Genomic DNA, 26,906 nt, shown 5'->3' with positions numbered 1-26,906 from the left:
AGCTGAATATCGCCATCTTGCTGAGCCTGTACAGGTGGTGGATACAGGATGTGTTGGGAGGGGATTTCTGTCCAGGCTGAGATGATGTGAGGTGTGAAATCTCCAAGGGACTAAACCATGCAGCATTCCTCTACGAGCCAGAGCTTCCTTTCACCAGTAACATGCAGCAGCCCCGTCACCCTGTGTTGTCTTGAGTTGTTAATGAATGAATAGCTGAGAGATGTGTGCGCGCATGCCCCTGACTGGTCTGGTGTGTGCAAAAAGCGGCTCACACAATGGATGTGTAGGGGACAGCTAGTCCCAGAGTGCTGCCTAAGAGGGACCCAGTGTGCACCCTAGAGGCAGGAGTCCCTCCCGGGTGCACCCCCTCCTTATCCACCATGCAGGGACTCAGGGTGTCTCGCAGCAGGGTTGTTTTTCTTCCTATCCTGGCCTCCATTCTCTCCTGTAGCCACAAGGGCAGCACGTGCTGCCTATCTGATAGGAACAGACTCTATTGGTGCCGTCACTGTCAGCGACTGAGTGGCCACAGCATGGTGGTTTGGGGGTTGGGGAAGTTGGGTGGATGGGGGGTGGAAGGGGCCCTTCACCCAGGCTTCCTGCGGAGCGAGGCTGACATGTCTCAGATAAAGGCTTTGTGTCTCAGAGCTCCAGCAGCAAGCCAGGCCCAGAAAGAGAACAGCCCTCCCCCTGGTGCCCAGCTCTGCAGGGCAGGTGGCTGGAGCCCTGTGCTCTGACTGGCACTGAATGCTCATTGTGCAGAATGGGGGCCCAGCTGTGTCAAGAACAGCCCCTTTTCTTGGTAGCTGGACTCCTGCTCAGTCTCCTCACTCCTGCTTTGAGCCCTGCTCCGGTGACATCTGAAGGTGGGTCCAAAGAGCCTCTGTCCTTCCTTAGCATCCTCCCTTGGGGAAGTGCTGTGGGGGGAGCAGGGGAGGGTGTGCTCAGTCTCTTTTGGGTCTCTGCAGTCGATGCATGGGCCATGGCCAGAGATGAGCCTGTGTGAGCCTAGGAAACAGTTGGTCTCTCATCCAGCCTGGCCCAGCTTGCCAGCACATAAAGCTGGCTTTATAGATTGATAGATTGTAGGGCTGGAAGGGACCTCGAGAGGTCACCGAGTCCAGTCCCCTGCCCTCATGGCAGGACCAAGTACTGTCTAGACCATCCCTGATAGACATTTATCTAACCTACTCTTAAATATCTCCAGAGATGGAGATTCCACAACTTCCCTAGGCAATTTATTCCAGTGTTTAACTACCCTGACAGTTAGGAACTTTTTCCTAATGTTCAACCTAAACCTTCCTTGCTGCAGTTTAAGCCCATTGCTGCTTGTTCTATCATTGGAGGCTAAGATGAACAAGTTTTCTCCCTCCTCCTTATGACACTCTTTTAGATACCTGAAAACTGCTATGTCCCCTCTCAGTCTTTTCTTTTCCAAACTAAACAAACCCAATTCTTTCAGCCTTCCTTCATAGGTCATGTTCTCTAGACCTTTAATCATTCTTGTTGCTCTTCTCTGGACCCTCTCCAATTTCTCCACATCTTTCTTGAAATACAGTGCCCAGAACTGGACACAATACTCCAGTTGAGGCCTAACCAGCGCAGAGTAAAGCGGAAGAATGACATCTTGGGTCTTGCTCACAACACACCTGTTAATGCATCCCAGAATCACATTTGCTTTTTTTGCAACAGCATCACATTGTTGACTCATATTTAGCTTGTGGTCCACTATAACCCATTGATCCCTTTCTGCCATACCCCTTCCTAGGCAGTCTCTTCCCATTCTGTATGTGTGAAACTGATTATTCCTTCCTAAGTGGAGCACTTTGCATTTGTCTTTATTGAACTTCATCCTGTTTACCTCAGACCATTTCTCCAATTTGTCCAGATCATTTTGAATTTTGACCCTGTCCTCCAAAGCAGTTGCAATCCCTCTCAGTTTGGTATCATCTGCAAACTTAATAAGCGTACTTACTATGCCAACATCTAAGTTGTTGATGAAGATATTGAACAGAGCCAGTCCCAAAACAGACTACCTCCAGGTTCCTCTGGTTTGGAGCTGAGTAAAATGGGGCGTGGCCAAGGCCCTGCCACACCTGGCTGTTCCCTAGTTGTGAGTGGTTCCTTGGGGTCATGTGCTGATGGGGGTAGGCAGATGGCTTCAACTTGCAGCTGGGACTGGGTGGGTAGTGTCTGCTTCAGACAGGGGCCCCAGGCTACTAGCCACTTTTGCAAACTCTCCTGGGTCTTGTGTTAAGCACAGCTCCCCTGAGCTAGACCCTGCAGATGCTCCCAGCAGTGACTCTCTCATGTGTTCACACTGCACATGCCTCTGGCCAACTGGTGAGTGCTGGGGATAGGGGTGCACTGGGACCCCAGGATCAGGGAGCACCCCAAGGTCCCTGGGAAGAGAGAGCACCTCTCTTTGCTCTTGACCAGCTCCCTGCCTTTGAGTGGTGCTGCATCAAGTGTTGTGAGGTGGGGGTGTGTGAGAGAGTGTGTGCATGGACACGTTATGGGGGTGAGGGGCGCTGTGTGGGTATCCTTATCCTGGAAAGAAATCCAGTGTGTTCTTAACCTGTGTTTGCTGCTATTTTAACTGGTTAGCTATGCCAGGCAAGTCAGCATTGCCTGTGAGTGAGCAGCGGGATGTCTGCCCTCAGGCTCCCTAGAGGCTTCAGCCTACACTGCTTACCTGTGATAAAAGCCAAATTGCTGTTTCTTCAGCTATTTTCACCCAATTGAGCTAATCCAAGTCCCAACCCCGCTTTTGCAGTGTAGTGAGGGTGTGGGTGTGTATGGGTGTGCATTGCACAGCCATGAGAGGCTGGGAGTGGGGGGCCTCTCCATCTTCAGAAATGTCCCAGCTGACTCCATGCTAGGCTCTGTACTGTCCCTGCATTGTCTCCCTAGCCTCTGGCCCTGCAGGTCACATGCCACCACCTGCTGCTCTGTGGGCTGAGGAGGGAGAACTGGCCTAGGCAGGAGATGCTGCAGGAGCAGTGAAGGAAATTCTGGGACTGGGATAACCATTCCCAAGGAGCCCATGGTTGTGGCAGGGGAGAGCTGGGCTCTGGTATGTGGGTGGGCTGAGAAATTATTTAAATACAAAACAACAAGGAAATGAAATTCCCCAAAACTTCATTTACACTGAGGTGAGGGTGCCCAGGGTTGTCTGGGGCCCTTCCAGAATGTGGAGTTCAGCTGAACTCTCACTGCTGAAAACCAAGACCTGGAAGATTATGGTACATGCCACCCCAGCCATGCCACCTTAATGCTGGTGGCCTTGCAGCTCCTTCAGCCAGCTGGCTTCCTGGGACATTGTCTATGGCCAACCGGCTTCTGCAGAGGAGGGTGTCTCCAGCTGGATGGTGGGCTCCTGGAGGGGGGATGTCTCTGGCTGGATAGCAGGCTCCCCTGGTGGGTCTCTGGCTGGCCAGTGGGCTCTTTGGGGGAAAGGAGGATGTCTTCAGCTGGATGGTGGGCTCCTGGGGAGGGGGGGGTGTCAGATCAGCTCCCTGAGCTGAGGGAACTCCTGATGCTTCCTGTGGAAGCCCAAGTTGCAGGCTCCTCTACCCACTCTGGCACCAGGACACCTCTCACTGCGCTTCTCCCTAGGTGAGTCCTGGCACTGGCTCGCTGATTGGGACACAGATGCTCCAAGACTATGGCAGCAATTACCTGTGCAAACCTAGGGACAGCATGGGGGGAGGGTCTGAGCAGCTGTGACCCTGATGGCAGCAGGGATGCATGCCCCCAGCAGGCAGCTCCCTGAGTCCTGCATGGTGCAGCACTCCCTGCCTCTTTCTCGCCTGCATTGTCTCCTCCCCCCAACTCCTGTGTGATGCCCAGCCCTGGTCATGCCCTGGTCCGGCTCCAGGGAGGAGTCCAGAAGCCCCAGGCCTTCCTGCTAGTCTGTTCCATCCAGGGGCTGCTGCTGCAGAGATGCTGTGTCTGTCCTGGGAGCGCATGGACCTGCTTTTCCTTATCTCACTTCCTCACACTTTTCCGCAGTGAATGCTATTGCCCAGCATGAGACAGGGTGTGCTTCCCACCGAGCTGGCCTGAGCCACACGCCAACCACAGGGCTATTTTGGGATGTTTGTTTGTACCCAAATGACCCACCCCTCCCTATGCAATAGCCTGGGAGGAGGGATGGATTCGGATCCTGATGGCCCATGGCACCCAGTTTGTGAGGCCAATCAGAACTGGGAGCAGAGCTCGTGAGCCCACTGGACCCTTGTGAAAAGGCTGCTTGGGCGAGCCCGATGAGACGGGCAGGTTCTTACCTGTTACATGGCTAGGCCTCCCAAAGAGCTTTTGCCAGCTGGCCAGCATGGGAGGCTGATGGCCACCTGTGGGGAAGGGACTTTCTGTGGCTGAATCCCAGGTTCCCTGTCCCTTGTGTGCATCTCCCAGTCCACCCCTTGCCCCAGAGCAGTATTGGCAGCTGCTTTGCACAGGGATAAATGGTGACAGAAGGTGGCAGACAGGGCCCCCCTATGCTCCCCATCTGTCTGGGCGGGGGTGATGAACACCTACCTTTGGGGGCTGAGCTGGGGAAGCACGTATAAGCCCTGGGCTAGGGGGAGGGAGCTTTCCTAATACAACATCAAAAACCAATTGCATGTTTTTCTATCCTGTGCCTCACCTGTTTCTGGGATGAGGAGGAGGCAGAGCATGGGAACCACATGTACCGCTTCTACTACACCTTGGCACCTGACAACTTGCAAAGACATAAAGCCCTGACTTTCTGGAGCAGTAGGGCTGCCACATGTGGCTCTGGTGACACAAAGCAGCAAATTCCCCTGCCTGGGGGAAATCTCAGCTGGCCCAGCGCTGTCATGTGGCTGCTCTGCCTCACCTGTCCCCTCAACATAATAGTGTGGTAGGGGTGGCGGCCAGGCTGCTCTGGCAGCTGGTTGAGCTGCAGTTACTGGAATGAGCCCTGGGTGCTGCTGGCAGCTGGCACAGGACACAGCAACATGGTTGCTCTAATTTGCCCTGAGACCAGGCCAGTGCACAGCAATTGCACAAATGGGGCACTGTATTTCTGGACTCACTGCCTTCTGGTGGCACTTTGACTGTACTATGGAGCAGCCTCTCCAGGCCCCTCTGCAATAACCAGCTCTCTCCTCTATGCAGATGTGGCTCTCCTGGGAGAGGTTTCTGAGACCATTCGCTGCTTCTCCCGATCTTTTGAAGACCTCACCTGTTTCTGGGATGAGGAGGAGGCAGAGCATGGGAACCACACGTACCGCTTCTACTACACCTACAATGGGTAGGTCAGGACTCACAAGCCCTGGAATCCCAGCCCTGGCCTCTCCCTCCCCAAGGGCCAGGCTGGCTGCACTGCACCTTAGGCAGATACCTGACTGCCAGCACTCCCCATCTGCCTCAGCCCTGCTTAACTCTTGGAGGTTTGCTCAATGATGATGCACTCCACTTGTCTCCCCAGCACGGCTCCGAGTGGAGCACTTCGCCCTCTGCAGCAGTCTTGGCCTTTCACTGGTTTCCAGAGCCTGGGAACTGGCTCCCTGCTGCAGTATGTTCTTGGCAGCCTTGTGGGGAAATGCACCCCTACTACTGTCAGTACTTCTGTGGTGCCCCCACCATAGTGCCTGCGTGCCTGATGGTCTGGCTTTACCCTCCACCCTCACAGGCAGCGCAGAGCCATTGGCCCCTTGGTACAGCTGGGAACTGGGTCTCAGAGCCTGGCCCAAGGTCACACAGGGAGCAGGGACTCAAATGCTGGTTGCCCAAGCCCTATCTTAGTGCCCTGCCCTCTTGCCCATTGTCTCCCTGCTGTCTGGGCCCCCACGGACAGAGAACCTGCTTCTGAGGGGGGGCAGTCTCCTTTCCTGTGCTGCCCACCACAAGCCTGGCCCCTGCAGGGCGGGTGTTGGTGGGCAGGCAATAGCATGGCCTGCCACAAAGGGCTCTGCTGCTGGGCCTGGGTGTCCAGTTTTCGACTGGAATGTCCGGTTAAAAAGGAAACCTGGCAGCATTAAATCTGGTTGACCACAGTAGCTGCTGGCTCCATCCCATCCCAACACACACACATGGCAGCTGCCTCTAGTCTGGTCTGCCCCTGCCTGAAGGCTCTGCCCTCTGCAGCGGGACAAACTGCTTGGGGGACCCCTGCTCCCATCTGGGCCCTGCCCCTGGGCTGTGGCTGCTTCTCACCTTCTCCCTGCTGCAGTCAGAGGTCGTTCTGGGCACCCCGCTCCCGCCTCATTCTGCAAGAACCCAAGGTTCCTGGTTGCAATTGACTCCAGTTGTGAGCTCCAGGTAGCAGTCAGCCCTCAGTCTGCTGAATGCTTTAGCAATGCTCAGAGCTAAACAGCAAGGATGATGGCTTTCTACTTGCTGGTGAGAGAGGAGAGAACGCACGCACACTCTCCCTACTTACCCTCACACACCATGGGTCTGCTCTTTCCAGTGCTAAGTGCAGAACTGTATATACAAAAATCATCCACAATGATCTCAGTTGTAATTATCATGATCAAGCATTCAAATTGATTATTTGAACATGCAACTGCTGTAACTGGGTGTGCCTTTTTTGCACGCAAAACTGCGCCGAAAATTGTGCATGTGTAATGGACTACTCTGCCCGTGTGTGTGAATGATCTCTCTCTGTCAGACCCCTCCATTCTAAGGGTGGTCTCAGCCAGTATTCACTATGCGGCTGATAGGATGCCAACAGTCTAGGAGTTCAGAACTCCCCTCTGCGGGGTTCTGTTTTTCACTCCAATATTGGCCCCCTAGGTGAAGGGACAAGGCCCTGAGCGCAGGGGTGAGGGGTCTGCAAGCTACCTTCTCACAGACAGGCTGTGGGGGCACACGCAGGGCCAGGCCAGAGGCTCCAGGAGCCTCCAGTGCACTGTGCAGTCAATGGGCTCCGTTCACAGGGCTCCGTCCGGGAGACCCTGGGCATGGAGCAGCTTCTGGGCCTCTGAACAATCCAACCCTTCCCTGCCCCGGCCCCAGCCCCTCGCTGTGGGGACCGGCCCCCACTGTGCCCCAGCCCCTCGCTGTGGGGACCGGCCCCCACTGTGCCCCAGCCCCTCGCTATGGGGACCAGCCCCCACTGTGTCCTGATCGGGCAGGCTCCACATCAGCTCCTCTCAGCCTGGCTCTGCAGGTAGCAGGGGAGTGAGGGGGGTGGAGAGCGAGCAATGGACAGAGGAGGGAGAGGACTGAGTGGGGTGGGGCCTCAGGGGAAGATGCAGGGCAGAGGTGTTTGGTTTTCAGCAATTAGAAAGTTGGCAACCCTGCTGGGACCCAGTTCCCCTGGCCTGGCCACAAGGCTGGGGCTGTGCCCAAGGGTGAGGAAGGGAGCCTGTGTGGACTGCGAGCCCACGCCCTGACGGCTCTGCTCCCCAGGGAGAAGGCCAAGCAGTGCATGCTGGCTGTGCAGAGACGGAGCGGCGGCGGCAGACGTTACGTCTGCGTCTTCGCCAGCAGCCATGAGGTGCGGCTCTTCACACAGCTCTGCATCCACGTGCTAGACACGCCCGGCAACCAGACCAAGTACTCCCGGGAAGTCGCCGTGGAGACGGTTGGTGAGTGTTGGACTCCGCTTTCTGTCTGCGAGGCACAGGGAGCCCTGCCCAGCCCCACCCTCTACATCACAGCCATTGGAGATGGAAAAGCCCTACTAGGCTCAGGGCTGCCGCAGCCGATTCTCCAGTGCTTTGTCCTTTCCAGGGGCTGTGTGGTGAAGAGTTTACTGCTATGGGAAGCCCCAGGCCCTGCCCCCCACCAGTGCCACTTTTCTCTGACTCTGGCAGGTCGCTGGGCCGATGGGGCATGGTGGTGTTTCCCAGCATCTCAGTCCTGTGCTGCCCAGGAAGGAGAGAGCTGCCATTATCTACTGATGCTCACACCATGCATGGAGAGCAGCAGTGACCCTCACCCCACTGCCGAGGTCTCGACACCCTGGTGCAGCCTGCCAGCATGCTGGTCCCCTCCCAGTCAGGCCAGGGCACGGCACAGAAACAGCCCTTGCTGCTCAGGTGGACGCCCTCTTCCTGCCCAAAGAGAAGGGGAACCCATCCACACGGTTCCTGTCAGGCCTCTGCAGTGTTTGACGTCAGGGGTGCAGAGATGGAAACGCCCTGGCTGGCTCAGTCCCAGCTCTGAGGCTTGCTCCATGCAGCTCTTCTTCCAGCACTCGGTTTAACATCATCTGCCAGCACGGGACCATGCCACCTGCCTCTCAACTGCTCAGTAATGGAGAGGCAACTTAGCTGCAAGCCCAGGTACTAACAGACCCTGCTCCAAACCCAGGGCACTGGCTGCTAACAGTACCCAGCTCTTCGTGAAGTGACGGTGTGTCCTGGCTGTGCCAGGCCCCGTGCCCAGCCGCATGGGTGGGTTACTTACAGGCTGCTGGTGCTGCATGCTGCTAGCCTGGCCTTGGAGCTGTGGCAATGCCCATGAGCCTGCAGCAGAGGCCTTTAGCTTTGGTATTTTCCTTCCAGGGCTCATTGCTCCCCCTGTGAATATAACGATCACCTGGACTGGGAGAGCTGGGGAGCTGCAGGTGAGCTGGGAACCCCCAGCTACTGAATACTCCGAGCTCTTCATCTATGAGATCCTCTACTGCATTGTGGGCTCCATGGAATCACCCTGCCGGGTAAGGCTGTGTTCCTCCCTTCATGGCTGGCTGTAACATACCCCATGGGATGGGCTGTAGGTAACACGGTGTTCCTCCTGCCAGGGCCGGCTGTAACACACCCCACGGGCTGTGGGGGACACCATGTTCCTCCCTTCATGGCTGGCTGTAACATACCCCTTGGGATGGGCTGTAGGTAACACGGTGTTCCTCCTGCCAGGGCCGGCTGTAACACACCCCACGGGCTGTGGGTGACACCATCTTTCACCCTTTGTGGCCGCCTGTAACATACCCCATGGGCTGTGAACATTGCTGTGTTCCTCCTGCCGTGGCCTGCTGTAACCAGAGGTGGATTTACCATGAAACAAACAGTTCAGTAGCACAGGCCCCCTGAAGACAGGGCATCCACCAAAATGCAGGACAAATCTCATCTGACAACCTGCCCCTGAGTCCTGGCTGGGGGTGCAGCAGGGCTTACACTGCCTGCATTTTGTGGCTGATGGCCCCACACTGCTCCTGGAAGCAGCCGGCAGCTGGCACATCTCTGCATGCCCCTGGCGGGGGGGGGGGAGGTGGCTCCATATGCTGCCCCTGCCCCTGCCCCAGCCAGTGCACGGAGACCCACTACCCTCCTTCCCTCAATGGGCATGCAGAGACGTGCCAGCAGCAGGGCTAAGGTGGCTCCCTGCCCACATTGCCTCCTTCCCTCTGTGCCACACCACTACCCGAAGTGGCTGGCATGTCCCTGAGGCCCTTGGGGAGGGGGGGTGTCTCTGTGTGTTGCCCCCACCCCAAGCACTGACTCCGCAGCTCCCATTGGCTGGTAACTGTGGCCAACGGGAGGTGAGGGGATGGCGCCTGTGAGCAGTGGCACACAGAGACCCCCGGCCTCCCCCCCAGCTTAGGAACCGATGCCAGAGGGGTGTGCTGGTCGCTTTGGGAGCTGTGCCGCTCAAGGTAAGCACCGCCCCCCTGACCCTGCCACGCCCCAACCCCATGCCCCAGCCCAGAGCCTGCACCCCACACCCAGACTTCCTCCCAGAGGCTGAGCCCTTACCCCCTCCGACATCCCCAACACCCTACTCCAGCCCAGAGCCTGCACCAAACTCCTTCCCAGAACCTGAACCCCGCATCCCCTCCTGGACCCCAACCCCCTGCCCCAATCAAGGTACCTCACTTTATTTTCATTTACTTCCTATTACTTATAGGAGGAGCATGAAGAAAAAATGTATGAAAAACCAGGGGAGGGGACGGGGAAGATAAGAGAGGATGTTTTTTCTTGGCTGGGTCCCGAGGGAGGGGCCCCCCAAAAATGAAGCTGTGCACAAGGCCCCACTAACTCTGCCACTGGCTGTAAGATACCCCCTGGGCTGTAGGTAATGTGTTTCTCTCCTGTGGTCGGCTGTAACACCCCACAGGCTATGGGTAACACCTGGGTTCTTTTCCTCCCATGGCTGGCTGTGACATACCCCCTGGGCTGTAGGTAATGCTGTGTCCCTCCCGCCTTGGCCAGCTGTAACATGCCCTACAGGCTGTGGGTAACTCTCTGGTGAACCTTCATGCCATTCTCCCTGCAATTCCCAATCCCAGCCTGGCAGCTGCAGTCACCCCATTTCCTGCCCTAGATGGGCATGTGCCATATAATGGGCGCACTGGAAATTCAGCCAGACTCCTGCAGGGGAGGATGTGACTCTCTTTCATGTCTCTGGTGCTGCCCCAGGCCCTTGGGGCTCAGGAGCTGAGAGGTTTGGGGGCGTCTTGTTAGAGGCAAGGACAACATATGCGGTGGTTGAAACAGCTCCCACGTTCTCCTCCTCACCCAGTCTGGTCCCTCTCCTACAGAAGCAGGTGCATAGCACCAGGGCATGTGTCCTCCACCCCCTGCAGCCCGGGGCCAAGTACCACATCCGGATCCGCACCAAGCCAGATGGCTTGTCCCTGGATGGATTCTGGGGCCCCTGGTCTCAGGCAGTGGCTGCTGAAACACCCCACTCCTCAGGTGAGTGACTCCTGGACAGAAGGGGTTTGGCTGTAAGATGCACACAAAGCATCCCCCCAGTCCTGCCTGGTAACACACAACCCATGCAGGAGCCAGGGTGGGGGCTGAGAGTGTCACTCCAACTCTGCTCACCCATCAAGGGCTCCTTGAACTGCCACAACTGCCCATCTGGGAAGGCTTCTGAGGAGCATCAAGGGAGGAGACTGACAACGAAAGAGCAAGAGGACAGGGTTTGGTGGAAGCTGCGGGAGATGGCACCTGGGAGGTTGGGCACAAAGGAGCCCACTGCTAGAGCCCAGCTCTGTGAGGCCTATCTGCAGGATCTCATACATCCAACAAACTATAAGCTGCCTCCTTGTTCCTGTGGCCTTGCACTGTCTGCTTGGAGCTCACTTGCTCTCTCCTGCCCAGGAGAGATCGGGCTGCGCTGTTTCACCTCTGACCTGCAATGGGTGCAGTGTGAGTGGACCTGGGATTCTGCAGATTCCAACAGCTCCCATAGCCTCTTCTATCGGTCCCAAGGGAGCAGTGATGCCTCCAGGTAACAGGCTCCGGCCCGTGCCCAGGACACGCCACTCCTGTGCGAGGTGGGGAAGTGCTTCAGCTGTTCTGGGCTCGACATTCAGATGCACAGATGCAGCGCCCTGTCCCAGGAGCAGAGCTTGCCAGGTTGGACAGCACTGCAAATCCCATGCAGCTAGGGCCTTCCCTTGCCTCCAACTAGTGTCTGTGCTCTGCAGGCCTCAGAGGTTTCCAGACTGAGGGGATTCTCTGTCCTGCCCATGCACTGCTTCGCTCAGGAGCAGAGACGAAGGAGGCTGTGCTACGGGATGGGCCACATGCTATTCCTTCTGTGATGTGCACGGAGAGCCATTACTTGGCTGGTCACCAAAAGCAGCCGCTGGGGAGCGAGGACAGACTCTCGGGAAGCAGGGTGGGCTCAAGCCAGGGGGAGAGATCCCAGGAGGCCAGAGGTGCTTGTGGGCAAGGTTGGGGCAGTGCCTAGTTGCTGGTGACATTCGGGCCCTCACAGACAGGGTGGGGTTGTTACCCTGCGGGGGGGAGGGTGACTTGGGTGAGGGTGGTGAGAGGAGTCAGGCTGCACGGAGACAGGTCAGTGAAGGGGTGGCCATGGCTGCTGGAGGGATTGGGAAGCAGAGGTACCAGCTGGACTTGCGTGCACCTTGCTTCCTCCCCAGAGGCCAGGCTTGGCAGCGCTGTCAAGAACACAGAGTAAAGCCCCAGAACACCCATGCCTGCACGTTCCAGCCCAGGAATGACAGTGACATCTTCATCTTGGTGAATATCTCTCGGGGGCACCCTGAACCAGCCCTCAGCTACTTTAGGGAGCCGTTCCGGATGCACCAGGCCGGTGAGAACCCACTGAGGCCCCATCCTGTCCCCTTTCTAGGTGTCCTCCCCATGGCTGCACAAGCCTGTGTCCTGTGAGGCAGGGCCAGCTCCAGCTTCTTTGCTGCCCCAAGTCACGAAGCGGGGGGTGGGGGGGAAGCCGCGATTGGCAGCACTTCGGCGGCAGCTCTACCGTGCCACTTCATTCTTCGGCAGCAATTCAGCAGTGGGTCCTTTCCTCGGAGAGGGAGTGAGGGACCCGCCTCCGAAGACCCAGACATGCCGCCCCTTTCCATTGGCCGCCCCAAGTGCCTGCTTCCTGCGCTGGTGCCTGGAGCCGGCCCTGCTGTGAGGGTCTTGACTGCATGGGGTGCGGCCCAGGAAGCCCTGGCACTGCAGCAGGAGGGAGCTCTCTCCTGTCTTGGCTGGGCAGAGACGGGATCAGTGTGGGGGGAGCTCGGGGGCTGGACTGCGTGAGAGACTCTCCCTTCACCCATCTGTGCCAACATGCACTCCTTGCTCCAACTGCAGTGCTCACCAGCCCCCCAAGGATCTTGCAGGCCAACATCAGTGGTGGGCAGCTGAGGCTGCAGTGGGCCCCACCAGAGGAGGAACTGGCAGAGTACATGGTGTATCAGATCCGCTACTCGGTGGAGAACAGCCTGGACTGGAAGGTAATTGGGGACTGCCCCCCACAGCAGGAGAGGTTGCCAGGAGGACTGGCACCCCCCTCATCTCCACAGAGGTCTCCCTGGGTACTAGCACACCCCTTACCCTGCAAGGAAGGTCTGCCTGGGGATTGACACGCACAAGGGAGGGCTCCATGGGAACTGGCACACCCCTCCCCTGGAGGTGCTCCAATACCATGGGGAGGGCTCCAAGAAAAAAAGGTGTCAAACCCAATAGAACTTGGCCGCCTTTTGTCTCTCCCATCCCAATCCCCATCAGCTCTATCCTCAGGGTCAGCACGGGGCATGTGGAGCCCAGTGAAACATCTCTCGCCTCAGGGTGTAACCCAGCTTTTCCTGGGCAGGTCCTGCAGATCCAGCATGCGGCCAACAGTGAGACCCTGGACCTGCGTGCTGGCCCCTGCTACCTCCTCCAGGTGCGAGCCAAGCCCAATGGGCAGCAGCTCCAGGGGTTCTGGAGTGCCTGGTCAGAGACCATCGTCGTGGAGGCCCCATCTGGAGCAGGTATGGGCCAGTGCTCCTGATGGGGACGAGCCTGAGCGAGGAAGGGGGCCTGCAGCTGGCTGAGGCAAGGGGTACTAGGGGCTGGGGCAATGTGGGGGAGGTGCTGTCACAGATTCCCCAGCCTTTAGCAGTCTCCACAGTCACCATTAGTGTGGGTCACACTGTTCCACAAAGGTGGGCAACGCAACCCCAATGACTTTGGCCACCAGCGTCCCGTGTCTCCCCATGAGCTCTGCCCAGCGAGTCTGACTGAGGAAGACTCTTCATCCCTTGGGGATCAGTGAAGGTCAGCCAGCATTTGCAGTGATGCCAAGTAATCTGTCTCAGACCCCATCTGGAATGCAGTGTCAGGGATTTCTTAGATTAGCATAGGAAGCAAAGACTAAGACTGGGTTCAGACTGGTCCAGCTGTTTTCAAACTTTTTGAGCTGAGCCCTTCTTGAGTTACGATTTTGAGGTGCACCCCCCCAATCCAGGCAAAAATAGACACAATCCTTGCCTCTCCCCATGTCGTATTTGTAGGGTGGGAGAAAGCACGTGCAGTCTTTGGGGGTGGAGGCTGCTGGGAGTGGAAATTGGTGCAGCCATGGTGGATGTTGATACTGACCCACATACTGGGTGCCCCACTGAGGTGAGCCAGAGGGTGGAGGTGGCACGCTCTTCCCTTGTGGTGTTGCTCCCACCCCGACATTCTTCTGCACCCCCCTGGGTGGGAGTATGCCCCCCAGTTTGAAAACTTCTGGATTGGCCAGTGCAGGGGTTCCCCCAGCCAAGCTGCTGTAGAATCCATCTTCTCTCTCTCTCTCTCTCTCTCTGAGTCCCAAAGGAGAGCTGCTCTGTATATGTGAACCCCGTTCTTGCCCCTGGCCCCTCCAGTCCATTATCTTTGTGCTGCAACCATACCAAGTGCACCCGTTCAGCATGCCAGGCTTTCCCATTGAGTATTCATTCTTCGTCATTGGAGTTCCCACTATCTTTTCCGATTGCTCCATTGGTACAGAATCATAGAAACGTTGTGCTGGAAGGGACCTCAAGAGGTCATCAAGTCTAGCCCCTGTATTGAGGCTGGACCGAGTAAACCTAGACGATCTTTGACAACTGTTTGTCCGGCCAGTTCTTAAAACCTCCAGTGATGGGGATTCCACAACCTTCCTTGCAAGCCTATTCCCCAGCCTAATTACCCTTAGAGTTAGAAAGATTTTCCTAATATCTAATCTAAATCTCCCTTTAAGCCCATTACTTCTTGTCCTACCTTCAGTGGCCATGGAGAACTGATGCCATGCTCTTTCTAACAGCGCTTAACATATTTAATGACTGTTATCTGGTCCTCCCACAGTCTGCTTTTCTCTAGACTAAACATGCCCAGTTTTTTTAACCTTTCCTCCTAGATCAAGTTTTTAAAACCTTTTATAATTTTTATTGCTTTATGCTGGACTTTCTCTAGTTTATCCATATCTTTCCAAAGGTATGTTGCCCAGAATTGGATACAAGACTCCATCTGAGGCCTCATCAGTGCCAAGTAGAGTACAACAATTCCCTCCTGTATCATTTATATGACACTCCTCTTCATACCCCACCCAGAACATTAGCCTTTTTCGCAACTGTGCTACAAGCCCCAGATCCTTTTCAGCAGCACTGCCACCTAGCCAGTTAGCTCCCATTTTGTAGTTGTGTATTTGATTTTATCTTCCTAAGTGTAGTACTTGAGAGAGAGAGAGAGAGAGAAGGTATCTTTTATTGGATCATCTTCTGTTGGTGGAAGGGACACGTTTTCAAGTTTCATAGAGGCCTTCCTCAAGTCTGAGAAGGTAACCAGAGTGTCCAAGTAAAATACGAGGTGAAACAGATTAAGTATAAAGGGCTCAAACATGCTGTAAGAGACCACTGAAAATGAAATGGGCAATTAAGGGTTAGCAAGCAGTAGAGTGTGCTATAAATTGCTGTTATGAGCCATACAACCAGTGTCTCTGTTAAGTCAAGTCCATGGTTTTTAGTGTCCAGCAGAGTTATGAATTTAAGTTCCCAAGAGTGTCTTTTGAAGGTGTTCTGCAGGTTTCCTCTGCAGGCAAGCACTGAGAGGTCAGCTGTGGAGTGATTGCTTTGTGAAGAATGTTCACTTCTGGGTGATAAGACTATTTTTGTCTTTTATCATTTTTGAGAGCATAGTGATTGCGGGTTTCATCCACATAGTTGTTGTTGGGCATTTGATGCACTGGATGGGGTATACCCCATGTAGGACCCCTGGATCTTGAAAGGTGTGTTGTGAGGGGTTGTTATAACCTTATTCCCAGATTCTGGACCTTAGCGTCCAAAATATGGGGGTTAGCATGAAAACCTCCAAGCTTAGTTACCAGCTTGGACCTGGTACTGCTGCCACCACCCAAAAAATTAGAGTGTTTTGGGGCACTCTGGTCCCACTGAAAAACCTTCCCTGGGGACCCAAGACCCAAATCCCTTGAGTCTCACAACAAAGGGAAATAATCCTTTTTCCCTTCCCCCCTCCAGATGCTCCTGGAGAGATACCCAGACACAAGCTCTGTGAAACTACGCAGAGTGATTCCCCCTCTCCGTTCCCAATCCTGGAACAAAAGCACTTTCCTCTTCACCCAGAGGAAATGCCAAATCAGGCTAGCAATCCAACACACAGCTCTCCCCTTGATTTCTTCCTCCCACCAATTCCCTGGTGAGTACAGACTTAATTTCCCTGAAGTAAAGAAAAACTCCAACAGGTCTTAAAAGAAAACTTTATATAAAAAAGAAAGAAAAAATACAAATGTTCTCTCTGTATTAAGATGATACAACACAGGGTCAATTGCTTAAAAGAATATTGAATAAACAGCCTTATTCAAAAAGAATACAAATCAAAGCATTCCAGCACTTATATTCATGCAAATACCAAAGAAAAGAAACCATAGAACTTACTATCTGATCTCTTTGTCCTTACACTTAGAAACAGAAGACTAGAAAATAGAACTACTTCTCCAAAGCTCAGAGGAAAACAGGCAGACAGACAAAAGACTCAGACACACACTTCCCTCCACCCAGAGTTGAAAAAATCCGGTTTCCTGATTGGTTCTTTGGTCAGGTGTTTCAGGTGAAAGAGACATTAACCCTTAGCTATCTGTTTATGACACGCCCCCCAAATTGCAGACAGTGGGGAAGCTCACTGGCGGCAATTTCCTTCTAGAACTTGAAAATAAACAGAGTAATACAACACATGCACCTTTACATATACTACTAAGTATATAACTAACAGACTTTTACATTTTAAGAACACTTTTTAACTACTGGATTTTGGGAAACTTTCACGGGAGAGTGCATCAGCAACTTTGTTAGAAGCTTCTGTGATGTGTTGAATTTTAAAATCAAAATCTTGGAGAGCTAAACTCCACCGAAGAAGTTTCTTGTTGTTCCCCTTGGCAGTATGAAGCCACTTTAGTGCAGCATGGTCAGTTTGTAGTTGGAACCGCCGTCCCCAAACATATGGGCGTAGCTTTTTCAGGGCGTACACAATGGCATAGCATTCCTTTTCACTGACTGACCAGTGACTTTCCCTCTCAGACAGTTTCTTGCTGAGAAACACGACAGGATGGAAGTTGTGATTTGTTGCTTCCTGCATGAGCACTGCTCCTATACCACGCTCAGATGCATCTGTGGTTACTAGGAATGGCTTGTTAAAGTCCGGGGCCCTGAGCACAGGGTCAGACATGAGCATCGCCTTAAGCTGGGTAAAGGCCTCTTGACACTCATTAGTCCACTTAACGGCATTTGGCTGGGTCTTTTTGGTTAGGTCGGTTAATGGGGCAGCGATTTGGCTGTAGTGTGGTACAAATCGCCTGTAGTATCCGGCCAAGCCTAAGAAGGATTGGACCTGTTTCTTTGACCTTGGGACAGGCCACTTTTGGATAGCCTCCACCTTGGCCTGTAGGGGGTTTATGGTTCCTCGACCCACCTGGTGCCCCAGGTAAGTTACTCTGTTTTGGCCTATTTGACACTTTTTGGCCTTAACAGTTAGTCCTGCCTGCCTGATGCGCTCAAAGACCTTTTTCAGGTGGAGTAGGTGTTCGGGCCAGGAGTCTGAAAAAATGGCCACATTATCGAGGTAGGCAACTGCAAATTCTCCCAGTCCAGCTAGTAGACCATCTACCAGCCTCTGGAAGGTGGCGGGTGCATTTCGAAGGCCGAAAGGAAGGACATTGAATTCATACACCCCCGCATGGGTGACGAATGCTGACCTCTCCTTGGCAGGTTCATCTAGCGGTACTTGCCAGTACCCCTTGGTTAAGTCTATTGTAGAGATGAACTGGGCACGTCCCAACTTTTCCAATAGCTCATCAGTACGTGGCATCGGATAGTTGTCCGGACGAGTTACAGCATTTAGCTTACGGTAGTCCACGCAAAAGCGTATTTCCCCATCTGGTTTGGGTACCAGAACCACTGGAGATGCCCATGCACTGGTAGATGGGCGGATTATACCCATCTGTAGCATGTTCTGGATCTCCCGTTCTATAGCAGCTTGGGCATGAGGAGACACCCGGTAGGGTGGGGTTCTGATTGGGTGAGCATTACCTGTATCAATGGAGTGGTATGCCCGTTCAGTCCGTCCTGGGGTGGCTGAGAACAATGGGGCGAAGCTAGTGCACAGCTCCTTGATTTGTTGCCGCTGCAGACGTTCCAGGGTGGTTGAGAGGTTTACCTCTTCCACGCCACCGTCTTTTTTTCCGTCGTAGTAGACACCGTCAGGCCACTCAGCATCATCTTCCTGGACTGTAAACTGACAAACCTGTAAGTCTCTGGAATAGAAAGGCTTGAGAGAATTAACATGGTACACTTTAGGCTTTAGTGAGGAATTGGGAAATGCTATGAGGTAGTTCACAGCTCCCAGGCGCTCTTGGACCGTGAATGGCCCTTCCCATGATGCTTCCATCTTATGGGCCTGTTGCGCCTTCAAGACCATAACCTGGTCTCCTACCTTGAAGGAACGTTCTCTGGCATGTCTGTCATACCAGGCCTTTTGCTCTTCTTGAGCATCCTTTAGGTTCTCTCTAGCAAGGGCTAAAGAGTGTCGGAGGGTGCTTTGTAGGTTGCTTACAAAGTCCAGAATGTTAGTTTCTGGAGAAGGCGTAAACCCCTCCCATTGCTGCTTCACCAACTGTAATGGCCCCTTAACCTCGTGACCATACACAAGTTCAAATGGTGAAAACCCTAAACTGGGATGTGGTACAGCCCTGTAGGCAAACAGCAACTGCTGCAACCTAGGTCCCAATTATTGGAGAATTCGTTGATGAATTTTCTTATCATGGCCCCCAAAGTTCCATTGAACCTTTCCACCAGGCCATTGGTTTGATGGTGGTACGGGGTGGCAACCAAGTGATTCACCCCATGAGTTTCCCACAGTTTTTCCATGGTCCCTGCCAGGAAATTAGACCCTGAATCTGTAAGGATGTCAGAGGGCCAACCTACCCTGGCAAAGATGTCTGTTAGGGCCAGGCACACAGTGTTAGCCCTGGTGTTGCCTAGAGCTACTGCTTCTGGCCATCGGGTAGCAAAGTCCACTAAAGTCAGTACGTACTGCTTTCCTCTGGGCGTCTTTTTTGGGAAAGGGCCCAGAATATCCACAGCTACTCGCTGAAATGGGACCTCAATTATGGGGAGTGGCTGGAGAGGGGCCTTGACCTGGTCTTGAGGCTTACCTACTCTTTGGCATACCTCACAAGACCGGACATACTTGGCAACATCCTTGCCCATCCCCTCCCAGTGGAAGGACTTCCCCAACCGGTCCTTGGTTCTGTTCACCCCAGCATGGCCACTGGGATGATCATGGGCTAAGCTTAAGAGCTTCTCCCGGTACTTAGTTGGGACCACCAACTGTTTTTTGCGGCTGCCATTCTTCCCGGTGTCCACCAGAAAGAATTTCCTTGTATAAAAGTCCTTGGTCTATAACAAACCGGGATCGATTAGAAGAGCTGAGAGGCGGTGGGGTGCTCCGTGCCGCCGCCCATGCTTTCTGAAGGCTGTCATCTGCTTCCTGCTCAGCCTGGAACTGTTCCCTTGAGGCTGGGGTCACCAGTTCCTCCTCAGACTGTGGACTTGGGCTTGGTCCCTCTGGAAGCGATGTAGGTGATGGGTTTGTTTCCGTTGCTGGTGAACCGCTCTCCGCTGGTGCACCTGAGGGTATTTCAGGCTCTGGCTGAGCCTTTTGGGTATGGCTGTCTTTTGCTTCTGCCAGTTTTGGCGCGCTGGCGCCCTCTGGCGTTGAGTTTGAAGATGTGGTTGCACTTGCTGGTGCTGGTTGCTGTTCCAGTTCCGGGCCTGGTACTGGAGATGCTGTGGCTGTTTCAGTGGTAGGCATGGAATCCGGGTCCACTACCTCTGTCTGGGTCTCTGGTAACACAGACGGGGCGTCTGTGGACGGCTCAGGAACAGGAATGGGTCTGGAAGCTTGCCTGGTTTGGCTACGGGTAACCATTCCCACTCTCTTGGCCCGCTTCACTTGGTTGGCCAAGTCTTCCCCCAGTAGCATGGGGATAGGATAATTGTCATAGACTGCAAAAGTCCACATTCCTGACCAGCCTTTGTACTGGACAGGCAGTTCAGCTGTAGGCAAGTCTACAGCTTGTGACATGAAGGGGTAAATGGTAACTTTGGCCTTTGGGTTGATGAATTTGGGGTCAACGAAGGATTGGTGGATAGCTGACACTTGTGCCCCCGTGTCTCTCCACGCAGTAACCTTCTTTCCGCCCACTCTCAAATTTTCCCTTCGCTCCAAGGGTATTTGAGAGGCATCTGGGCCTGGGGATCTTTGGGGTGATGGTGGTGTAATGAATTGCACTCGCATGGTGTTCTTGGGACAGTTGGCCTTGATATGTCCCAGTTCATTACACTTAAAGCATCTTCCATCTGATGGGTCACTGGGCCGAGGTGAGTTACTGGAGACTGGTGAGGTTGAAGAGTAGGGTATCTGTGGCTTTACTTGGGTGGTATGGAGGGTCTTTGGCTGTCCTCGGTTGTAGGGTTTATGGTCTGTGTGCCCCCTGGGGTAATCGTTCCCCTTGACAGTAGCTTTTTTGCTTTCTGCCAGTTCCATCCATTTGGCTCCAATCTCCCCCGCCTCAGCGATAGTTTTGGGATTTCTATCTTGTATGTACCGTGTGATGTCTTCAGGAACACCATCCAAGAACTGCTCCATTTGTATGAGGAGGTTCACTTCTTTCAAGGTTTGAATGTTGTTTCCTGTTAACCAGGCCTCATAGTTTTTTGCAATGTAGTAGGCGTGTTTGGGAAATGACACCTCTGGTTTCCACTTTTGGGTTCTGAAGCGCCGACGGGCATGATCTGGGGTTATCCCCATCCTGTATCTGGCCTTGGTTTGAAAAAGTTTATAGTCATTCATTTGCGGCTTGGGCATTTCAGCTGCCACCTCTGCTAAAGGTCCACTGAGTTGTGGCCTTAATTCCACCATGTACTGGTCTTCGGGGATGCTGTACCCAAGACAGGCTCTTTCAAAATTTTCCAAGAAGGCCTCGGTGTCATCACCTGCCTTGTAGGTGGGAAATTTCCTGTGCTGTGGAGCAATAATTGGCGCCGGGTTGTTAGGGTTGGCTGGCACATGCAGCCCAGCTTTTGCCATCTCCAGTTCATGTTTTCTCTGTTTTTCCTTCTCTTCATTCTCTTTTTGTTGTTTTTCCATTTCTTTTTGGTGCTTTTCCATTTCTCGGCGGTGGGCCACCTCTTCTTCTTCTAGTTTTCTTTTGTGTGCTGCCTCTTGGGCTGCCTGTTCTCTTTGGAAGGCTGCCAGTTTGAGGCTTTCTTTCTTTTCTTTCATCTCCATCTGTCGCCTGTGTTCAGCGTCTTTGATTTGTTCTTCGGCGTCAATCCTTGCCTTAGAAGTCATGGTTCCTGTTTTCTTGTGTTGGGGTGCCCTCCGATGTTTATCTTCTGAACTGCAGGCTCTCTGTTGCCTCCTGAAGTCTGCCTAGCAACAGTGCTTTTTTCCTTTTCTCTCTCTAGCTAATGTTCAATTAAGGGAAACCAGAAAAACCACTTTATCTGCATGCATATAAGTGCTGGTACTTGCCTCCTAATGGGAGGGCTATTGCATGACAAAAGACCCTTAACAGTCTTCTCGCTTAATATGCAAACCACAAACTGCTAGAGAGCAGAAAAAAAAAATTCTCTCTGGTTCCCTTTTAAAACCAAACTGTTTCTCTCTGCTAAAAAGCCCTTAGCAGAGAAAAGAAAAATATAATATTCCTTCTGGATTCTGTCTATATCCCGCCGCTGCCACTCATGTTATAACCTTATTCCCAGATTCTGGACCTTAGCGTCCAAAATATGGGGGTTAGCATGAAAACCTCCAAGCTTAGTTACCAGCTTGGACCTGGTACTGCTGCCACCACCCAAAAAATTAGAGTGTTTTGGGGCACTCTGGTCCCACTGAAAAACCTTCCCTGGGGACCCAAGACCCAAATCCCTTGAGTCTCACAACAAAGGGAAATAATCCTTTTTCCCTTCCCCCCTCCAGATGCTCCTGGAGAGATACCCAGACACAAGCTCTGTGAAACTACGCAGAGTGATTCCCCCTCTCCGTTCCCAATCCTGGAACAAAAGCACTTTCCTCTTCACCCAGAGGAAATGCCAAATCAGGCTAGCAATCCAACACACAGCTCTCCCCTTGATTTCTTCCTCCCACCAATTCCCTGGTGAGTACAGACTTAATTTCCCTGAAGTAAAGAAAAACTCCAACAGGTCTTAAAAGAAAGAAAAAATACAAATGTTCTCTCTGTATTAAGATGATACAACACAGGGTCAATTGCTTAAAAGAATATTGAATAAACAGCCTTATTCAAAAAGAATACAAATCAAAGCATTCCAGCACTTATATTCATGCAAATACCAAAGAAAAGAAACCATAGAACTTACTATCTGATCTCTTTGTCCTTACACTTAGAAACAGAAGACTAGAAAATAGAACTACTTCTCCAAAGCTCAGAGGAAAACAGGCAGACAGACAAAAGACTCAGACACACACTTCCCTCCACCCAGAGTTGAAAAAATCCGGTTTCCTGATTGGTTCTTTGGTCAGGTGTTTCAGGTGAAAGAGACATTAACCCTTAGCTATCTGTTTATGACAGGGGTATTGATCATTGTCATGGAGATATGTCTGCAGGTTTGGCATCTGTTCTAATTGTGCCACTTTGAGTTGGTGTGTCCTGGGCAATGAGGAGCGTGCTTCTGATGAGCTTGGCAAAGATGGAGTTGAAGGCAAGAAGGGGGTTCCCATCAAGTATGGGTTGTAATTGTTTCATGATACATCATGGGTCCAATGTAGGGTGGCAGGTGACAACTGAGGATGTGCAGTAAGTGTGTTGGTTTGTTTTTTCCGTATTGAAACAGGTTCTCCTGGTGTATTTTGCACAATGCAATCTACTTTTCTGATGTATTGTCCTTGCTTAGTGAAGGTGGTTTTAAGTGTGTATCCTTGACTTGCTCTTTGGAGTAAATTCTGTGTGCACTTGCCTTTACTGAATTTCATCTTGTTGATTTCAGACCAATTCTCTAATTTGTCGTGGTTGTTTTGAATTCTAATTCTGTCATTCTAAATGCTAGCAATCCCTCCCAGTTTGGTATCATCTGTATATTTTGTAAGTGTACTTTCCACTCCATTATTTAACTAACTGATGTAACTATTGAATAGTAGCAGACCCAGGACAGGCCTCTTTCTAACTCTAAGGGTAGTTAATTTCTAGAATAGGGAGGATGTGGAATCCCTGTCACTGGAGGTGTTTAAGAACAGGTTGGACAAACACCTGCCAAGGATGGTCCATCAGGACAGTTGGACGACTGGCTGTGGCTTGAGCAGGCAGAGGGTGGAGCAGGAGCTGAGGTAAAAACAAGCACAGTCTGGAGCAGGAGTAGTCTAGCAGGCAGCATACCCAGCAAGGGAGTGACCTTGAGCAGACGGAAGTGGCTGCTTTCATTAGCTACCTGCCAGACCCTTGCTTGTGGATTGACTGGATCCTTAGGACTCACAGGTAATTATCTTGAATGTCATATCAAGCCCAGAGCCATCAGGCTCAGAACAATCATTATATGAACTAGGTTTAATTGGCCCTCTCTCAGCACAGGGGGCAGGATTACATGGCCTTTTGAGGTCCCTTCCAGACCCACATTTCTATTTCAGCAACCTCTCCCTAATGTCACAGATGTGGGATCCAGGCAGGCAGCACCCCTCCTGGTGCCTCAGGTCAGGTCAGCTGGTGGATGCCTCCGTGTTGATATGTGTTGATCCCAGCCAGTTCTTGAGGACACATTTGTTCCACCCCAGACAGCTACATGACCCAAACACCTCATATCTTCCTCTGCACCAGGGGCAGTGCTTTAATCCCTTTGGACCCAGCAGGTCACAAGACAAAGTCTGATGGGTCACCTGAGATGCACAGTGCTCATAACACGACAGACAATTCTCATTTTCATCACAGGCAGCAAGGACACTGGGGAGCCTGATGCATTCACTGCTTCCTTCTCTGTCCCCGGCTGGATAATACTGAGCCTTACCATCACACTGTTCTTCTTTGTGGGACTCCTGGGGCTGAGGTGCTCTTTTCCCTCTGCGTACAGGTAACTGAGTCCCCACCATTGGGGTACAGGTAACTGACACCCTCCCATTCCTGTAACAGACCTCTGTTCCCTACGGGTCCCTCCTTCATCAAGGGTAAAGATAACTGACGTCTCCTGCTCCCCTGTTCTCTGCCTGTCCCCTAGAGGGCTCCCTGCTGTGCCCACCCTTTTATGCCCTAATTTGTCTTTTCCCCAGAGGGACTGTGCTAGGATGCTGTGACAGGCCTGGTTAGTGTGTTTCTGGGACTAGACAGGGGCAGGATGGTGTCTCCCGCATAGACTTGTGCAGGGGTGGCCCTAGACATTTCACTACCCCAAGCATGGCGTCATCCCGTGAGGGGCGCTCTGCCGGTCGCCAGGAGGGCAGCAGGCAGGGTGCCTTCGGTGGCATGCCTGCGGGAGGTCCACCGGAGCCACGGGACCGATGACCGGCAGAGCGCCTCCCACGGCATGCCACCCCAAGTACGCGCATGGCGTGCTAGGGCCTGGAGCCGCCCTTGGATCAGTGGGGTGCTGGGGGAGGGAGTGAAAATGTCTCCCCCCCGCCCCCACAGGGCCATGTGGAGCTGGGGAGGGTGGGGGCGGTCTTCCTTTATTGGTGTGTGTAGGCTGGAGAGAGATTGATTTCATGCTTCCATTTTTCTTCACCCAGCAGCGTGAAGCGAAAGCTCTGGCCTCCTGCCCCAGATCTGCATCGCGTCCTGGGCACTTTCCTCACTGACAGCAAGCAGCAGCAGGTGAGGTGCAGAAGCCTCGGGCCATGTTCCCAGGACAGGAACTGAGGTGGCTGTCCTGCGCCAGTAGGGTCACCAACTTTGTAATGTTTTAAAAACCAGACACTGAACCGGAGTGCCAGAACCTCCACAGCCCCGCCTCTTTCCCTTGCCTTGCCTCTTCCCCTTCTCCCCCCGCCCCCCAAGATTCCACTTCTGATTTGCTCCTCTTCCCTCCCACCTCCGCATGGCTCTCTGGTCTCCCCCCGCCCCGCCAGGAGGGACTCACCTGTGGAGCCGGGGCTGGGAGCTGCAGCCATGGAGGTCAGAGGCAGCCCTGGCTGAGTAGGGGCTGATGCAGGTGATGACCCAGTGCCTCCCCTGCCTACAGTAACCAGACTTTGGGTGTCTGGCTGGTAGATTTGATCAGCCACTGTCAAGTCCCTTTTCAACCAGACTTTCTGGTCATAAACTGGGCACCTGGCCACCCTATGCCCCAGATGAATGCCAGCTGGTCGAGACTGTGTGTTCCCCCACATCCCTGCTCCAGAGCCAACAAAGCAAAACCTTTCACTGGAGCTATTTATAGACTTTAAGGCCAGAAAGGACCATTATGATCATCTAGTCTGACCTCCTGCACATTGCAGGCCACATAACCTCATCCACCCACTCCTGTAACAACCCCCCCACCGCAAACCTTCAGCCCTGTGTGTTTTCTTAGGAAGCAAAGAAACAGTCTTGAGCCTTGCCTATACATAAAAATTGTGCTGGTTTAACAAAACTATTTCATTAAACTGGCTGAAACCCCTGTGTGGACACTTTAAGATCAACTTAATACTGATTATATCTATTTAGCTTGCATCTGTGCCTGTAGGGACACAAACTAAACAGCTATAAACTGGGTTTAAAACAAATTAAGAGTGTTCATACGTCTCTGCCTGTGGAGCCATTTCCCAAGTAATCACAAGCCTGAGTCTCAGTGGAATTAAGCACTGCAGCTCCCTGTGGCTGGAGCTGGGTGCTCAGCACTCCTGTGGGTCAGCCAGCCATGTGGGGGTGGCTTCTGGGCTGTAAAACCACCCCAAAGGAGACCCAGGTGTTTCCAGACACACAGGGCTGTACAGCCCTCTCCATGAGCTCCCCAAGGGGTAATGCCCCCATTCTGAGCCTCATGGTGCATGTGGGGAACTGCCACTGTGCCAGGCCTGACTCTTACGCTTACCTGTCCTGGGCCTCTCAGGCTCCTGGGGTGACTTCAGGTCAGGCAGGGTCATCACCTTTGGCTCCTCTCTTCTGCAGCAACTTTTCTCTGTGGATCTCAAAGCCTTTTACAAAGGGAGTCAGGGGTCACTTCCCCCATATCACATAGCGGGAGACTGAGGCAGGCAGGCAGGGATGAGGCATGTTCTTTGAAACAGCTTGCAGGTTGATATGTGAGGATTGGTCCCAGGAGATGTATTAATGGACCAAGGGCAGGCAAGATTGGCAGAGGTTAGTGACTGGGGAAATGTATCACCTGGAGATCTCTGTCCTGCGTGTGAATATACACAGAGGGTGGGATACAGATGTGGTCTGGGGGGCCTGCATTACTTTCCCTCCCTGTCCTGCCCCAGCCTACACTCAGCTATGCTATTTCCCCTTTCTCCTTAAGGCAAGCACTTCATTCTACAACAAGCCCTTGGAAGATGTGATCCTGCCCTGCCTCCTGGAAGTCCTTTCTGAGAGGAAGGGGGCTGAGACTCCCCCAGAGCCCACCCTGCTGAAGACAGCATGCCCAGGGTCTGGCATCCCGGAGGGCCCTGAGGATGAAGATGCTAGCAATCTCTCCTCGCCCCATCAGGACTACATGGTGCTGCATCCTAGCAGCCCCACAGGCAGCCGCTACGAGAACGAGTACCTGGACAACAGAGGGGAAGGGGATGACATCTACCTTAGGGGTCTCGCTGTGCTCCTGCTCCATGTCCCAGATGCTCACTCAGAGCTCCGGCAGGACCGGGCTGAGATCCAGTACAACCCACAGGTGCCTAGCTGCCTCCAGGCTGAACACGTGCCTTTAGGGGGGCCTGTGGACTCTGAGGAAGAGGACTGGGAGTGCCCATGCTCCGGGAAGCAGTCCATGTCCACTACAGACATTTCTAACCAGTCCTACCTGCTGATGAGAAGCTGGGAGCAGCAGCCCTTCCTCTGAATACAGGATCTGCTGCATGTCCTAGGCTGCCCAGCAAGGATGGGAGTGAGGCAGAGGGCTTGGCATGTCATTAGAACCTCACTGCTGGGATGTCCATGCCTGCCTGGATTCTCAGCTGGGCAGGAGGAACCCCCATGGGCTAATACTGTAGAGCAGGGGTTGGCAACCTTTCAGAAGTGCTATGCCGAGTCTTCATTTGTTCACTTTAATTTAAGGTTTCGCA

At 53.2% G+C, this 26,906-nt stretch overlaps 1 protein-coding gene across 6 annotated transcripts; it reads left to right on the top strand.

Annotated features, from left to right (window-relative positions):
* Window positions 1-610: 610 nt before the first annotated feature.
* Window positions 611-26,906, top strand: MPL (MPL proto-oncogene, thrombopoietin receptor). Of its 6 annotated transcripts, none has more exons than XM_030572898.1 (12): window positions 611-866; window positions 5,146-5,281; window positions 7,387-7,565; window positions 8,487-8,641; window positions 10,466-10,619; window positions 11,031-11,160; window positions 11,819-11,991; window positions 12,501-12,643; window positions 13,003-13,162; window positions 23,644-23,782; window positions 24,435-24,519; window positions 26,147-26,906. In XM_030572898.1, the coding sequence occupies exons 1-12, from the start codon at window positions 764-766 to the stop codon at window positions 26,681-26,683; spliced, it is 2,094 nt and encodes a 697-aa protein (XP_030428758.1). In that variant the 5' UTR covers window positions 611-763; the 3' UTR covers window positions 26,684-26,906. The 6 variants fall into 6 exon arrangements, with proteins under 6 accessions (XP_030428758.1, XP_030428759.1, XP_030428757.1 ...); XM_030572899.1 differs by having other exon boundaries at window positions 10,463-10,619; window positions 24,438-24,519; XM_030572897.1 differs by having other exon boundaries at window positions 10,463-10,619.

Source organism: Gopherus evgoodei, chromosome 8 (genome assembly GCF_007399415.2).
Source record: "Gopherus evgoodei ecotype Sinaloan lineage chromosome 8, rGopEvg1_v1.p, whole genome shotgun sequence".
Classification (NCBI taxonomy): domain Eukaryota; kingdom Metazoa; phylum Chordata; order Testudines; family Testudinidae; genus Gopherus; species Gopherus evgoodei.
The sequence above is the reverse complement of the archived record's forward strand: the minus strand, read 5'-3'. Positions and strand labels throughout refer to the sequence as shown.

Coding starts and splice junctions, on each gene's coding strand:
- MPL (XM_030572897.1), top strand. CDS start 764: ATGGGGGCCCAGCTGTGTCAAGAACAGCCCCTTTTCTTGGTAGCTGGA. Junction 867..5,145: donor TGCTCCGGTGACATCTGAAG/GTGGGTCCAAAG, acceptor TCCTCTATGCAG/ATGTGGCTCTCCTGGGAGAG. Junction 10,620..11,030: donor TGAAACACCCCACTCCTCAG/GTGAGTGACTCC, acceptor TCTCCTGCCCAG/GAGAGATCGGGCTGCGCTGT.